Source organism: Quercus lobata, chromosome 12 (assembly GCF_001633185.2).
Source record: "Quercus lobata isolate SW786 chromosome 12, ValleyOak3.0 Primary Assembly, whole genome shotgun sequence".
Taxonomy (NCBI): Eukaryota; Viridiplantae; Streptophyta; class Magnoliopsida; order Fagales; family Fagaceae; genus Quercus; species Quercus lobata.
The window spans coordinates 20901490-20918931 of record NC_044915.1 but is presented as its reverse complement, the minus strand read 5'-3'; the positions used below and the strand labels follow the sequence as shown (position 1 = coordinate 20918931).

At 33.8% G+C, this 17442-nt stretch overlaps 1 protein-coding gene and 1 pseudogene across 2 annotated transcripts; one reads left to right on the top strand and one right to left on the bottom strand.

The window, feature by feature from the left end:
• The first annotated feature begins 3931 nt into the window (after positions 1 to 3931).
• LOC115969904 lies at positions 3932 to 5988 on the top strand. Of its 2 annotated transcripts, none has more exons than XM_031089540.1 (2): positions 3932 to 4345; positions 5638 to 5988. In XM_031089540.1, the coding sequence occupies exons 1-2, from the start codon at positions 4038 to 4040 to the stop codon at positions 5741 to 5743; spliced, it is 414 nt and encodes a 137-aa protein (XP_030945400.1). In that variant the 5' UTR covers positions 3932 to 4037; the 3' UTR covers positions 5744 to 5988. The 2 variants fall into 2 exon arrangements, with proteins under 2 accessions (XP_030945400.1, XP_030945399.1); XM_031089539.1 differs by having other exon boundaries at positions 3932 to 4351.
• Positions 5989 to 7133: 1145 nt separating this feature from the next.
• On the bottom strand, positions 7134 to 8711 carry LOC115972566 (annotated as a pseudogene).
• Positions 8712 to 17442: the final 8731 nt, after the last annotated feature.

Below are 17442 nucleotides of genomic sequence, written 5' to 3'. Positions count from 1 at the left end.
ATGAGTCAACTCGGCGAGTCATTGATCCAATCCACTATTTTGCTGAATTCTGTTTAGAAATGTATAAACATGAAATGAACCTAAATGGGTTGTCTCTTCTTTTTTTTTTTTTTTCTTTTTTTTCTATTTTCTTTTTTTAATGGGTACCGATTTGATCTGAGTTTACTAAGTATTGATTACTCAGGTTGGGGGAACGTTCACGTGTGGAAGGGAATGTCCCTCTAAATAGCTTTCTTGTTTTTTTTTTTTTTTTTTTAATCTTATCTTTTTTTAATGGGTATCGATTTGATCTGAGCTTACCCAAAGTATTTATTACTCATGTTGGGGGAACGTTTACGTGTGGGAGGGAACGATCCTCTAAATGGCTTTCTTGTTTTTTTTTTTTACTTAACATTTTTTCTAAAATTAAAATATATATATATATATATATATGTTAACGGCAGATATTAATAACATATTAACGAACGACTTAGGGTCTGTTTTTAATCTGCTTATTTTGCTGAAACTAAAATTTTTTTGTTGAAAGTAGTGTAGATAAAAGTAAAAATTAACTAAAATAGTATAATGGGACCCATGAATACGAGCAAAAATAAATTAAATAGTAAAATAAATTGAAAAAATTAATCATACCAAACAGACACTTAATTGGGAAAGAATGAAACTTAGAGGACTGAAATGACAAAACCCAAATTTATAGGACTGAAATGAAAAAAAAAAAATGATGAAACTTAGAAAGTGAGTTTTACATTTTGGCCTATTTGAAAATTATAATAGTTATTAATGCAAATTTATTTTGATGATTGAATCTGTGTATGAAATACTAAATATGAATTTGATAATTATGACATTTATTAATAGGTATTTAATATGATGTGTTTTAAAATGTAATTATTAAATATATTATTATAATAATTATTAATAGATATTTATTATGAGTGTTTGTATAGAGAATTATTTATTTTATCTATTAAAGAAACTACCAATTAAAGAAAATATGACTATCAATTAAAGAAACTATTAATTAAAGAAAATATATTAATTACAGAAAATATGAAATTATGACTATCAATTAAAGAAAATATGACATAAGATTCTAAGTAATTGTATGACGTAAGATTCTAATTAATTAAGAGTTTAAATATAGAATAAAATTTAAACATAATTTATAGTGTGTAAATTTGGTTTTTAATGTTTTAAATATGTCAGTCTAGGTCCTAACTTTTTGGAATGGTTGGAATTGTATTAAAATAGTAATAAATGTTGATATGATTAATGGTGATAAATTTTTATGCCACTTAAGTTGCCAAGGGGGCTGTTACTTGTTTTTAATTTAAATTCTTTTTTAAATAAGGACTCAACTTAAGTGCATCGTCTCCAGTGTATTGGACCTTTTGAGGTGATAACACGTGATTAAAAATGGACATATGTCACTATTGTGACAAGTTTAGTGCTATTACACGATTTAGTGCTACTAAACACTGAACTCAAGCTTTGCCTAAAATTTAAAACAAAATTGAGGTATGAGTCTTCTCTATATAAAACACAGCCCAACAATAAGCAACAACATACATAAAGATAATAGTGTAATCTCTGTTTCACGAAAGAAGAAGCTGAAGCTAACACAAAATAAAAATTCAAGTTAATAAATGTTTGAAGCTACACACACACACACACACAAAAAAAGGCAGAAACACCAGTACTAGAAAACACCAGATTACTCTAATTAAGCAGCAGAGACCAACAAAAAGTGGTTCCAATGGAAACAACAACTGAGCTGCCTACTGTTGGGATCAATAAGAGAAGGGCTGAAGGTAGAGACAAGACCCTGCAGTTCAAAGTGCGCAAGCTTAATCCTGTAAAAACCATTTCTTATGTGCAGGTATTTTTTGAGGTTTAATTTGGCCTTTCGAGTTTTCTTTCTTATGTGCAAGTATAACTAAATTCATATTTAAAATGTTTTTTTTTTTTTTTTTGAGTTTCAACTTATGGCATTCGCTTCTAATGATATAGCTTTTTATTATCAGACCAAGACACGAATCGGTTTTTAGTGTAAACGGAAATTGAATTCTAGATCTCTTATTCAACCATCAGAGATTTTTCTACTAGAGTGTAATGCTAACTATTTTAATAACTAATTTTCAATACGTTTTCACTAAACTGGTGATTTATTCAAATCCCGAAAAGACAAATTTTTAACTTTAGGCAAAAATAGAAACAACCAAAGTGTAATGCCAAATAAAACAACTATAACGTATAAGTCATTTTCCTAGTTTCTAAGTTTTAGATTTTTTTTTTTTTTTTTTTTAATATTTTAAGAAGGGAATTGTTTTGTTTTGATTTTAAAAAAAAAAATAAAAATAAAAGGAGTTTGTGTGTGTGTGTGTGTGTATTTTGGGAGCCACTGGCGACATATTTGAGTTTGTTGACTGTTGATCCTTTTATAGTGGGTTTGGTTGGGTGAAAAATAATTGAATGAAAAATATGAGAAGGAGAAGTAAAGAGGAAAGATGTCTTTTCATTATTTAGTTTACAGTGAAAAATAGGAGAGAAAATTGGTGGTTCTAGATGTTTTCCATTTGAGGGGGGAAAAGGGAAATTGAAGCAACAAGACTAGCTTTGTCCCTCTAGCTGTGCACTGCTTCCTCTTTTCTATTTCATGTTTCCACTTATCCATCTTCCTTACCAAACAATCAAATAAAACCTTAATTTTTTAGGTATTCTGGGATCAATTTTCAATGTGAGTGCTACAATTTTTAATTTGGAGGGCTAAGTAAAAACTTTTTGATCCCAAGACTTTCCAATTTTATATATTAATTTAAATTATTAAAAAACTTCAAAATTCCAGTGGGTCATGACCCCTCGTAGTCGCAATGTAGTTCCGTCATTCATTGTACATTCGAATGGTCATGACCCCTCGTAGTCGCAATGTAGTTCCGTCATTCATTGTACATTCGAATAATCATATTAAATGGAGCACAAAGAAGCAAATTACAATGCATAACATTGTCAAAATGTTCTATAAAATTCAAATATAAGGCAAAGGCAACAACAACCAGTGAATTGGTAGGCTTCAATCCATGCATTTTGATTTGGGCATTCAACCCGACAACACTTCATGGTCTTGCTATTACTATCTTTTATAAGCATACTAAACACATTGAAATTAAATGTCATGAAGTACAAAAACTATAATAAGTTGATTCTTTTTTCTTTTCTTTTTTTAACTATGAGTTGGTATTATTAAAACCATGTTGATTTCTTATCTAATGATTTAGCAACAAAAAAAAAAATCTTATCTAGTGTGTGCAAGTTGGGTGTAACAGAACACAGACTCTCAAATCATGGGAGTTTTTTTTTTTTTTTTTTTGAAGTGTCAAATCATGGGAGTTTGATAACACACCATTAATCTTTTATACTTGCTGCTGATTTAATTCTTACCATATATTTTTGTAAGTCCCAACACATAATTATTTCACCTAATTATATAAATTGTTAAAAAAAAATCATGGAAGATTTTGTGGGATCTAATAGTCCCCCTAAATTCCTTGAATTACAATTCACATCGCATCACAACCCCAAAAGGAAAAAGAATTCCACAATTTCTAATTATCAACTAGTGAGTTTTAGTTAGATTAATTGGTAAAATTGGTGATTGTTAAATAAAAAATTTGGGGTTTAATCTCGGCATATACCAAAAATCGATTAATATTTTGATTTAATGATAAAAAGTTATCATTAAGAGCAGACATCCTACATTAAAACATTCATTACTTTTAAAAAAAAAAAAAAAAATACTAATGAGGAAATTTTGGAATACACAATTCGATTCCCATTTTAGTAGTAAAAGTAAAAAGAAACGCTATTTTGCTGGGACCACAGTAGCCTATATATATATAAAGCTAACGTTTAACCTCCACAAGTTACGCATGACCTATCTCTCTCTCACTCTCAGTCTCTCTGAAACCCTTCCTCTCTCTCTCTCTCTCTAAAACCCTAACTTTCTCTCACTAAAACCTTGCTATTCTTTTCTCATCAAGATGTCAGCAAAATGCACGCGAATTGCTAGCTCCTCCTCCTCGAGCGATGGCAACAACAACAGCTTCATGTTCAACCAGGTCTTGCCTCCGGTGCCGACTACGGACTTCTGGTGCAATCCTGGTATGGTTCCGATGAATGCAGTTTATGCGATGCCAGTACCAGTGGCGCCGATGATGTTTTGGCCATGTATGGCTCCGACGAGTGGTGATGCTCTGGTGAAAATGGAGAGCTCTCAACCACAGCTTGGGAATTTCTTGGAAAGATGCCACCTTTGCAAAAAGTGGATCAGTGACAATGACGTGTACATGTACGGGTATGTCTTGCATCCTATATTTCCTTTTCTTTGTCCTTGTTTGGCCACTGAGAAAATAAAGAAAACTAAAGAAAAGAAAGTTCTTTTTGGTTTTATTTATTTGTTGAGATAAAAATTGAAAATTATAGTCGAATTAGTCTTCTTTTTGTTGTTGTTGTCATTGTTTGATATTTTTAGCCAATGTTATAGCAAATTATAATGGAAAATTAAATTCAATATTTTCTTTTTCTGCCAATTTTATTGCAAATTCTTTCTTCTTAAAATTTAGCTAAAAGTGTCTTGTAATTTACATAGAAATTGGACATGACAATTCTTGAAAAATTAAGTCACAACTCACAATTAATTTATATATATATATATATATATATAGGTTGGGTTCAACCTTCAAGTTACACCTGGTGTAACTCTAAGTAATGTTACACCACTCAATAACTTATTATTGAATTAATATTTTGAAAATCCAACCGTTGAATTACATGTTCTACATGTTCTTAACATGCATGTCAATTTTCATATCAATTGAATGTTATTTACCATTTGATCTATAAACTCATCTTTTATGCATTATTTTAAATTATAAAAATTTGAATTTTAACAATTAATTGATGACATGACTATTAATCTTTGATCACCTCGAAATTCTGCAAGCATGAAGAATATACGAAGATAATGTAATCTAACGGTGAATTTGTCAATATTCGCATTCAATTAAAAAATATTGAGTGGTATAACATTGCACCAGGTGTAACTTAAACCCAACTCTATATATATATATGCTATATTTTATATATTTCTTAGCATATTTTAATTTTATGTCTATTTTAAGTTTTTAAAAGAAAAACAGTGATCAAAATCTTTTTTTTTTTTTTTAACTCGTGATCAAAATCATTAAAATACACATCTAGAATCAAATTATTTTTATTTTTTCTCTGTTTATATTTGTTAAGAAAATAACAAAAAATTAAATCCAAATTAGTTTTTTTTTTCATAATTGTTTGATTATATGATGTGGTACAATTTGATTGGTTGGATATTTTTTCCATTTATCTTTATTTTTGTCCTCCCAAATTTGTAGTTCCACAATTTTGGCTACAACTTGCCTACAATAGTAGATCCATGTAGGTCTACAATTCCACCATTCACAAGTCGCTAAATGAACAAGTTGTGGAAATAATTGTGATACTATTTTTTTTTTTTTTGGGTCAAATGTATTTTTCTGATTCCTTTTAAGTAAAATTAATTTTATTACACTCTATTCTTAGACTTTACTTGATGATGCAATGCAGTAATTTGCAAGCATTTTGTTCCTCGGAGTGCCGCGGTAAACAGATCCTCATCGACAAATCGGGGGAGACAAGAAGCAATTGCAAGGTAGCAAGACGATTGCTGTGAAGTGTGTTTGGTGTTCAACTGTGAAAAGTGAATTCACATATTCTCAAACTACTCCTAGCCAGTACTAACATTTGCAGTGCATAGCTTTCAGGTTTTTGTGATTGGCATGCACTTTTGCAAAGGGCATCACATGATTCTTTTAGTTAACACATCTTTAGGTCTTGAATAGCCACAGTAGTTTGTTTAGGATCAGAACTTCTGTGTTCTGGAAGTAATGACATTGATTGTGAATTTCATTTTAATTTTTAATAAAATTTAAATTGTAACTAGATATGTGGTTATGCTTATATATTTTCCACTAAGGTATTATACTATTACTGAAATATAGTACTTGGACCAAATTTGGTCTTGCTCTTCCTAAATGTAGTTACTGATATGGGCTCGATCAGAAGCATATAATCTAAATGTAGTTACTGATATATAGTTCTTAGAAGCGTATAATATCTATTTGTTAAAATATCCTTGCTTGAAAAATTGTAACAATTTTTCTTTTTCCTTGATAAAGTGTCTTTCTCAATGAACTTCTATGATTCTCGGAAACGTTACAGCATTTGTTGTGGAGTACTGACATCCTATTTTGTAGCGCATCACAATTATCATCTAATGATTGAAGTTCCCTAATGCCTACAGTAAAATGTTTCTATTGCATCCACAAAGCAAATGCAATTTAGTCCTTGTATGTGTCCGGAAGACTGAGAACAACACGGCTAATTCATCCTTATACATTTCAAGTACAACACCTTTTTTAGATGATTTACTAAACCACATATGAAGAATTGAATACCATCATCTAATTTCTAGTAATGTAACAAGAAAAAGAAACTTTCATAATTATCTTTCACTCATATCATTAATTATATGAATGTAGAAAACCCAATTTAGAAAATTACTTTTAGCTAATAGGACATGATGAGGTGCAAGTTTGTGTTGCACTAGATGTATCAGCAAGTGATTCACAAAAGACTATAGGGCATGATTAATTGTTACAGTGAAAACTTTTGTGTACTGTGGTTTTAATATCTAAGACATCTTTGTTTGACCTTTGGACAGATATAAAATATATATATATATATATATATATATATATATTATAAAATTGTTTAGAAGAGTGGAATTAAATCATACTTGAGTTAGATGGATTATTAACTAGTGACAAACTTGTTGAATTTTGACCAGTATGGTGTTTTGGGTAGAGACGTAGAGTATTTAAAGAATTGGAAAGAACACAGGAAGTAAGGAAGGGAGGTGACTATTAATCTATAACACTGAAAATTACTTAACATAAATCAAATATCTGATCATAACTTACGGAAATAAAATTGCACACTTCACATCATCATCCAAATTTATTAACTTCAATCACAGAAAGTAAGTAGTAGGAGTAGGAAGAGTTCACTCAATTCTCATCTTGACCCCTCTCCACAATCTTCACAGGAAACCCACCTTTCATCTTGGCAGTCAAGTAGGAAATATTATACTCTGGTTCCACAACTTCTCGTTCAAACGCTGGCACCACCTTAAAACCCCAGCCACCACTCTCTTCATCTGCAAGAAAGCCATCTCCTTCCCCAAACAAATTCTAGGACCCGCTTGGAACACCGGGTAATGGTACGAGTCCCTCTGCACAAACCTCCATGACTTGGAATTCTCCTCCTTCTGCAGCCACCTCTCGGGCTTGAACTCGGCCCAGTCTGATCCCCACAGCGACTCCAACCTCCCCATCGCGTATGGAAAGTAAGAAACTCTCATCCCCTTCTTCACCACCATCCCTCCGGGCAACACGTCGTCGTTCAGAGCCTCTTTCGTGTCCAACGGGACTGGTGGGTACAGCCGCATGCATTCACATAAAGAGGCGTGAATGTACACCAGGTCTTTCACTTCTTCATAAGCAGGCTCTTCGGAATGTTCCTTGATTTCCTTCACAACATTGGATTGGACTTCTGGGTGCTGAGAGAGAAGCCAGAAATACCATGTTAAAAAGCCGCTGATGTAGTGTCAGGCCCATCGATTGGAAAGCTGATCACAATGTCGGTCACGAACTTCTCGTCCACATGGCCAGAGCTCAAGAACCTGGACAAAAGGTCATCATCGAGGCTCTCTTTCTCTCCCAGCTGCTCTAGCTTTTGCTTCTTTTCTTTTACTATGTTCATGGCGTACTCTTTTACTTCTGAGACAGCCATTTTGTGACTCTTTTCTGACCCAATATTGAAAAACTTCTTGATTTTCCAAATGAGTGGGATTGAAGCAGTGAGCCTCGCTCCCGTAGCTGATTCGAACACTGTCTTCAAAGGCTAAGGCGAACTTGGCTTATGGAAGAGAGGGCGACAAGTAAACCGGGTCGGACCCAAAAGCGATCTTACATATATTATCAAAAGCAAACCTTTGAAGAATGTTTTGGAAATCTAGGACAGTTCCATTTTTGGCAGCTGAGGAGAGAATGGGGATTAAGCGGTCAGAGAGCTCAGTGTCCTCAACGGTTTCAACGAACTTGCGGAGAGATTTGGTGCTGAATTCGTGGCTAGCGACTTGTCTTTGGAACTTCCAGGACTCATCGTCGATGTTGAAGATTCCATGGCCGAGAAAGTCTGTGAGTCTTGAACGAAAAGTCTCGCCTTTTTCATAGTTCTGGAAGTTGGACTTGAGGATGTGTTGCACCACGGCAGGGTTGGCGGAGAAGACTTGGCGGTTAGAGTAGGAGCGGCGGAGAACGAAGGTGGCGGAAGGTGAATCTAGGGGGATCTCTTAGAACCATTGGAGCTGGCGATCTCGGTTGGCGAGGATGGCGAAGAATGAACCCACTAGAGGGTAGGATTTGGGAGCTTTGAAGTTGGATTTGGAGGTGGTGAGGAAGAAGAAGAAGAATAGGGAAAGTAAAGGAATTAGAATGAGAAGGAAAATGGGCAACATGGCTTCGGCTTGTGAATGTGGGCTGGTCTTCCACTTTCTCAGATGTTTTCTTTGTCTTTTTTGAAGCACAAGATCGAGTTCTATTGGTCCAATAGAATCAATGACGAAGTCTTTGGTGGGGGCCTTGGGCTTTCCTGGACCATTGCTCTCATGCTTTTGTCTTTTGTAATAAACATACGTTTATTTTGTCGATGTTCTCTTTGTTTGGTTAATTGGTACAGTTCTTGCTTTATTAGATTAATGAAATTGATAGTACTAGGATGTGTGGTAAATTTCAATTTCAAGTGGAAGTTGTCTACTCATGATGCAAAAAAAATGTATTCTTGCTTGATATCATAGGACCTTGGAGCAGGCCTTAATAATATTTTTAAGGGTAATGGAGAAGCGCAAAAACTGCAATTAGTGCAATGTTGCTGTTGTGAATGGATATAATAATCCATTGAAGCATATGAATAGGGTACAAACCATGAATAGGTCTCAAAATGGGCCCTTTGTTTCCCTTTAATGCATGAGTCTAACCATTGAAGATTTGTTGTAATGAAAAAAAACAAAAACAAAAAAAGTAGTTGGCTAGATATATGTTTTTCCTCTCTATCATGTAATCTGATTGTTGGTTGTTAAGGCTATAATATTTATGGTGGTCCTCAAACAATATTCTAAGAGCCTGTCAAACACTCTAATTATAGTCTTGCTAATCATTTAGATTCCTTTAACAAACATTTGTCACCATTCAACTTCCTGAGATACTTCAGAAACTTTATCTACCGAAAGTCGGATGAATTGAACTCAAGACCTTCGAGTTTACACCATGCCTCAGACCAATAAATTCACCACCCAGATACCCCTATGGAGGGCATATGTATAACTATATATGTGAGGTTGGTTATGATCTTTCTCTAATTATAATTTCTTTTGCATAATCTATATATATAACCGAAACCTTTGTCTTTTTATTGACCTCTCTAAAGTTTGTCACATCATTATCATTTTTTTAAAATAAAATTATTTTTGTTTAGTCCAAACTTAATAATGAGTGAAATTCTATCTCTCTAACAAGTTCAACTTAAAATTAAACTCAAACTCTTCATTATCATTTTTGCCTTTGACTTTTTATTAACCTCTCCAAAGCTTGCCACATCATGATCACTTTTTTAAAATAAAATTATTTTTGTTTAGTCCAAACTTAACAAGAAGTGAAACTCTATCTCTCTAACAAGTCCAACTTAAACTCAAACTTATCATTATCATTTTTTTAAAACAAAATTATTTTTGTTTAGTCCAAACTTAATAAGGAGTAAAACTCTATCTCTCTAACAAGTCCAACTTAAACTCAAACTTAAACGTTGATAATTTATCTCCAAATTTGCGAGTTTAATCATAAACACTATAAAAGCAGTGCAAACGCCAATATATTTTTTTAAAGCCGAGTAGAGGTATGAGATCTTCTTCTGTTATTTTCTTCTCCTCTACTTTGTTAAAAATAAAAAATAAAAATTATTTTATGGTTTTTCATGTATTTTTTTAAAAAGTAATTTTCGTACATAAACCATCAAACTCTCTTTAATCATTTTTTACAAGATAAAAAAGCTTGCAATAATTGAAATTTAAGGTTGTTGCTATTGCGTGTGTCTTTGCTTTACCTCATGATATGAAAGTATATTAATTTCTTAGGTAGAAAGCTTATATACAATATATTAAGATGAGATATGGCTTTCATTATTTCAATGTAGGCTCCTACTCAACATATTTTAGTGTGGGCCACATCCTGATAAGGTTCGTTTAAAGTTTAGACTCGTTAAAATTTAAAACTTATTGCTTTATGGGTTTGTGTACTTTTTTCTTTTTCTTATATTTATCTTTTGAATAGTCATATATTTTTTAAATTGTTTCAATAAATTATTCTTTAATTATAATCTTTTTTGGCATTTTGAAAGTTTTAACATCTGAATTTGTGTAGTCACATATATATGTATATTTTATCAATAATTTGTAAACTCTGAATCTTTTGATTCCTTTCAATAGTTATAGTCATAAATTATTCTTTTGAATGTGACTTATCTTTCTCTTATATTTCTCTATTGTTTAGTCATATATATTTTGTTTTGTTTAAATAATTTCTAAACAATGAATCATCTGATTCTTTAATATTTTTTGGTCTTTCAGAAGTTTTAATATTTGAATTTTTGAGTTATTTTTTGTAAACCATTGCATGTTCAAGCAATGGCTTCTTCATCAAATTGTAACACAAATTGATGTCATACAATAGTAAATCATGCAATGGTATAGTTTCTTAATCAATTTAAGATTTTATAAAATAATTTTACTCTACCTCACTATGGTGGGCCTTTTTGCACCTTTGGGCTAGCCTACCTTCTGCTACACTGTGGCCCAAGTGTTCTAGGTAGGAGAGTCAAGACCGGTCCAATTGCAACTCACCTTAGTCTGACTTATGCACAAACTATGCCTCTTTTTGTTGAAACTTTGGTCACATGCCCATGGCAAGCAAAACTGCTACAAATAGTTATGGCAAACAGATACAATGGGACAATAATAAAAACAACACACTTGCTGTCAGACGAAATGAAACTATTGCAAAAGTTACGACAGATAAATATAATAAAACAATTATAAAAGAGATGTGCTTACTGCCAAGCAAAACAAATAAGGGATCCTAAATCAAAATAAGAAGAAGAACGGTATAGCAATGAGGAACACATTATAAGTGAAATTGCAAGAGACAAGAAAGGAAATAATAACGATAAGTAATGAAATCAAAGAAGGAATAGGTTAGTCTGCCGTGTTCAGTTGTGTCACAGGAATAATACCAAGGAGGGAACCACTTCCTCAACGTGGGTAACCTCGTAGGAGGATCCTACTGTAGAAATTATCCACTTTGAGGGAACGAGCCTGAATGGCTTATGCCCTAAGCGAATCCTTTATCCCCAATAGAGGGTAGGCTTTTAGAGGGAGAGAAGGGATTGGACTATTGGTGCATGTCTGCCATTCCACACTCTCTATTTCTAATCCTGATCCTCTTCTTCTTTTTTCTCTATTTTGTTACTTTAATTCTTTCCCACTCTTTTCTTTCTTTCTTAGTGCTTACTCATGTAGTGTGATGGTGGTGCTGTAATTCTCTCCTAGTGGTTACTACTGTTGCGATGATAATATTGTGCACAACGTGGGCCCTTTATATACTGCCTGCCATGACTGGTTTTTACCATTTTAGCTCTTAACTACTTTTGTCTAGATTTGGGTGTCCTTCCCAACCATCCACTGGTTTGTCAGCAGCCTAGCCACCACCACTTGTGCTGGCTGTGTCACTTCCCATTACCAAACAAAGAAAACTGTTTTTGTTTGCTTATTCATCGTGGCCTTCTTATCTACCACAGTGTAGGTATTATCTCTTACTATCCCTCATGGCATACACCTAGTGGTTCCAACTCATCCTTCCCTCTTTTGGGTGGTATGTCATCCCAGCAGGACATTTTCCCTAAAAGAGTTTGAGCGGGAACCCTAGAATAGGCTTTCCCTTCTCCCCATCGCCAAACCATACCCTCTCTTACCTCTAACCCATAACCCACCACTCCTATATTGGCTGGGTACATGTTGGTGGTGCCTAAGCCCTGTGCGTGCTCCACTTCCGTGTATGTCCAAAGTTTGTCTGCTGCTTATGTGTTTGCCATGGACTGGAGGTTCGTCTACACATTCTGCCGTTCATTCTTGGCCTCTTGTGGCGAGAACTATTTTCTGATCCTCCATTCTTTATGGTTTGCCTCCCCCAAGGGCTGGGCCTTTCTCCCTTTTAGCACACTATTTGCTCCTTCCGTTGGCTTGCTAGTATTCCTGTCATGCCATTTTGTTATTCCTACTGCGGCGCTATTTGATCCATACTCGTTGGGCCTCTTTCGGGCCTATTGTATACTCTTCTCTCAATTGGTTACAATGACCCAGTATGGTCATTGGGTTTATACTCATGCTATTTTGGGCTTTCTTGACCCATTGCCCTCCTTTGGCCCATTTCTTTCTCCTTGGGCATCCTTGGCTCATTTTCTAACTCTGTATTCTCATAGGCTTTTACTAACTCTTTTGGGCTTCTCTAAGCCAATTACCACATCCTTCATCCTTGGGGTTCATGAGCCTTCCATCAACCCCTTACTTTCTTACTTTGGGCCTGTCGTGGCCCATTCTTACTTTTCTACATCACATAATGCCCATGGGTTTGCTACTTCCTTCTCTGGGCTCCTTTAGTCCCATTTGCTTTCCTCAAGAAAATTACTAGTATTTAAGATGATTAAACAATAGCTAATTGTAGGTGACATTGAAAGTGATATAAACATTAAACAACTAAAAAGAAAAATTCATACATTTTAAAAATATATATATATACATTTCTATCTGCTCACAGTAACTGATCGGATTCTCCCCCAAATACTAAAGTTTTGAACAGAAGACAACAAATAGGCTCCAAGACTTAAACATCACACATACATGATGAGATAATAAGATGATAAAATAAGCACAATAACTTTTGAAAAATTAATAAAATTTTCAAATTCAATTGCTTTTTTTTTTTTCTGCATGAGCTGAGTGTGAATTAGGCACACACAAAAAATTCCAAAGTAAAACCAGTAAGAAAAGGAAAAAGTTTATAAGCTCAGTATATTTATAAAACAAAGTCTCAACCAAAGAGAAAGTGATAGATTTAGCTTAGACTCACACAACATGAAGATCTCAAGAGGAACACAGATGGTATAATAGGAACAATGGTCTATAATAGGCACAATGGTATAGCCAGATGTGCCATCAAGGCTGATTTGAGGAAAGCCTATGATTCTATAGGCTTAAGTTTATTCTTACGTGTCTGCTATTAGCTGGCTTCCCTACCAAATTTGTGCATTGGATCATGGTTTGTATTACTTATCTTTGGCGGTGCAGTAAATCCAAGCAAGAGTGAGGTTTTTTGTGCTAGTATCCTATTTAAATATGAACTATGAGATTTAGTTTATGTTTTGATTCCTTTTTCTATTTGGTTATTAGGAATCCTAGTCTAAGAAAAGGACTCAAGTGAAGTTCATAACACTTGCAGGTTTTATATTCCGGATTTTGGGTTCCTATACAGGGCATCCTCTGCTCAGGTGAAGTTCAGTACAGTTTCTTCTAATAATATTGTTCCATATGCTCCACTGAATGATACGTCTAACTACAATATCATGCCTGGGATGTTGGATAACACAGTCTTGAACAATCCTAGCTTTCAAGTGAATGAGTTATAGGATATCAGGCAATTAGTTATGAAGAACAAGAATGCCATGATTTAGATTTGCTAATCTCGAAGGTTAGGACTCTAGACTAGTTAGTTTAACTTTGGCTTTTATGTACTTTGTTGTTAACCTTGGTTCTTATTTTAGTTCCTTGTTAAGGGTTTGAATTTATCCTTGGTTTTTTTTCTTTTTCTTTTTTTTTTTGAATTGTGAGGCTTGTCTCAAAAATTTATGACTCCATAATCCTATTGGATCTTCTACCTTTTATATATTATAGTTGTATGATTGAATGTTATTTATTCTAGTTTGGATATGATAAAAGTAAGAAGCAAAATTCATACATAAAATGCCTATTATATGATGGGAAACTATAATGTTGATTTATGGTAACAGAGGTAGTGATAACTGGGGGAAATTACACTTTACCATCCTAAACTATGCACTAGATTACACTTTGCACCCTAAACTATCCGACTGCACACTTTACACTCTAAACTATCACACTTATCACACTTTGCACCCCGGTGTTATTTTTGCTGTTATATTTAACAGAATCTTGCTACATGTGACAAGCACATGCTTTTCGTTTAGGTGGAACATAGTTAAAAGATTGAAACATTTGTTCAAAATCAATTAAAACAAAACTCATCCTCTTCCCCAGATTCAGTTTCAAAATATTTAAATTTACCTCTCTGATTCCATGGCAGAATTTATTCAGAGTCCCCCATCCACCTTCCCGAATCATTGTTTGTTTTGTTTTCATCACTAGAACCTTTGCCTCTGTCTCACACACCCACCATCTAAAAAAAGATTTCCCTCTAATATGTTGCTTGCGTTTGAAAAGGACCTTGACGCAAAGAAATCCTTAGCGTTGGAATCTCTGAATGATAGTCCAGGCCCATATCAGTGGAAGAGCTCTTTTCTTATTTTTGAAGCCACACTGACCATAATATTTCTCTTACTTTTTATATTAATATAGCTCATTCTTCCATTTGAGGTGTTTAATGTCAATCTTTGAAGATTTGTTCTGTATAGTTTTTCAATATATCAATAATACATTCCGTGGCTCAGTTTTCCAATCTAGGCTTAGTTTTGAGGGTCAGAAGGAGGCATTTGGAATCGTCTGTCCAATGATGAAAACTAAACAAACAATGATTCAGGGAAGGTGATGGGGTATTGTGAATGAATTCTGCCATGGAATCAGAGATGTAAATTTAAATATTTTAAAACAGAATCTGAGGAAGAGGATGGGTTTTGTTCTAATTGATTTTGAAGAAGGGTGTTTCAATCTTTTAACTTTATTCCACCTAAGCAAAAACCATATGCTTGTCACATGCAGCAAGATTCTGTTAAATATAACAGCAAAAATAACACCGGGATGTAAAGTGTGATAAATGTGATAGTTTATGGTGCAAAGTGTGCAGTCGGATAATTTAGGGTGCAAAATGTAATCTAGTGCATAGTTTAGGGTGATAAAATATAATTTCTCCTGATAATTGAAAAGTAATTTGCTCTTGTTAGCTTCTTTCTTTTCTTTTCTTTTTTTCCTTTTCAATTTTTGCTCTATACACCAAAAAAAAGTATACTTTTCTTTCATTATATGAAGTTCTTTATATATATATATATATATATATATATATATAAACATTTCTATAAAAGTAAAACCATTGCTATTTTCTTTACTGAAGTCTGTAATTATATATTTGACCATCCATTGTGACATCAATGCACAACCTGACTTGAGATTGCCATGTACGTGAGTGAGTCTCTTTTTAGGTGGCAAGAGCTGGGTGAATACTACATTGATCGTGTGTATAGGTTAGATGGCCAATGGGCATTTTTCTTTTGGAACCAGTGACCCCACATTTGGACTGCAAATTAACATGCATGGATTCTTAGTCTTAGTGCTTAAGTTAAACCTAGTTTTATCTACCAATCTTCCAACCAACCGTCCAAAAAGTGATGACTAAAAGCAATCTTCTAAGAAAAATTTGATTATTTACAGGCTCATCAATCTAACTCTACCTATTAGGATATATGTGATTCAATGTTAGGAATATATGTCACTATTTTATGTAATTGACTAATCTTTTGACAAAACGCACTTTACTTGTAATTGGGTAGATCTAGGATGTGTTTAATACTTCAAGGAACAAGGTTTCAAGTTCAAGTGTTAAAACCATGCAAATCTGTCCAAGAATCAATTGAGAAAGTGCTGGTTTTTAAAGCTCGACAGCTAGCATCTATCGAGGTTTAAAAGCTGCTAAAGCCCGTGACTTGACAGCTAGCTCGATAGATGGCTATTTATCGAGGTTTATGAAACTCATTTTTTCAGAGCTGTTTTTCATCCAATCCATGAGTATGTGTTTAGACTTTCTTTTCTCACAACCCTAAACATATATAAGGATTATTTTGAGGGCCTTCAAAGGTTACACAAGTTATACAAGTGTGAAGCAAAGTCTTGTTCATGCAAATTGAGACAAGAGATAGAATTTTCCCTAGTTCATCTTTCTCTTGAAGAATCTGTTATGTTTGAAAACCATAGGGTTTTGTGACCAATGAGCTTCTTGATCTTTATCGTGTGATAAATTGAAGAACTTTGCAACCAATATTCTTCTCAAGTTGGTGATTAAGTCGTGTACTGAAATCTACGCAATTGGTTAGTCACGTACTGGGAGCTGTGCATTGAAATGAGAGATTGTCACTACAAAATAAGTCCAATTGGGTATTGGGGTAAGGGTTCAACAGTAGGTTGGTATAAGGTACTGGGATTCCTTTACCTGTAACCGCTTGTTTTGATAATAGTGGATTCTCGGGAGTAATGACCTTAAAATCACCCAGTGGGGTTTTTTGCCGTGTAGGTTTTTCCCATTCGTAAACAAATCACAATGTCAATTTAATTTCCACTGCATTCAGTTTAATTGATGATTTGCTTGTACTGCCATGTATTTTGCATGTTAATTTGATTAATTAATAAACTTGGATAATTAATCAATTAATTCATCACAAGGGGTTAATACTTTCTTGGCCTATCAACTGGTATTAGAACAGGCACACTCTTATTAGGGTTAATCTTTGCTGTGTGATCCACTAACCCCTGATGCGAACCTCAATCGACAAACTTTGAGACCCAACAAAAATATTGGAATACTTGCCCAAGAAAGCTAAATTCAGATTTTTGATAGAAACCCTAACCCAACGTTTATAATCGAAACGCAAACCAAAGGTATAAGTGTAACACCTTAACCAAATAATTATAATTGAATCACGAACCAAAGGTATAAAGTTTGAACGCCACAAGGAAGAATCCCTGATAAGTTCACAGTTCTTGAAGAACCAAAAGAATAGCAAAGTCTCACCTTTTTTCTGATTTTTATTCAATAATTTATGAAAAACGTTTATAGACTTAGAGGACTATTTAAGGGCTCCATAAAACATGACAGACAAGAAAATCTATTCTAAAATAACTCCTAATTGATACCTAACCATATCAGGAATAAAATTTGACCTAAAAAGTATTAAATGCACCTA

Excerpts from the sequence above, each read along its gene's own strand:
- LOC115969904 (XM_031089539.1), top strand. The coding sequence starts at position 4,038 with ATGTCAGCAAAATGCACGCGAATTGCTAGCTCCTCCTCCTCGAGCGAT. Across the intron at positions 4,352-5,637 it reads AATGACGTGTACATGTACGG|TAATTTGCAAGCATTTTGTT; the intron begins GTATGTCTTGCA and ends GATGCAATGCAG.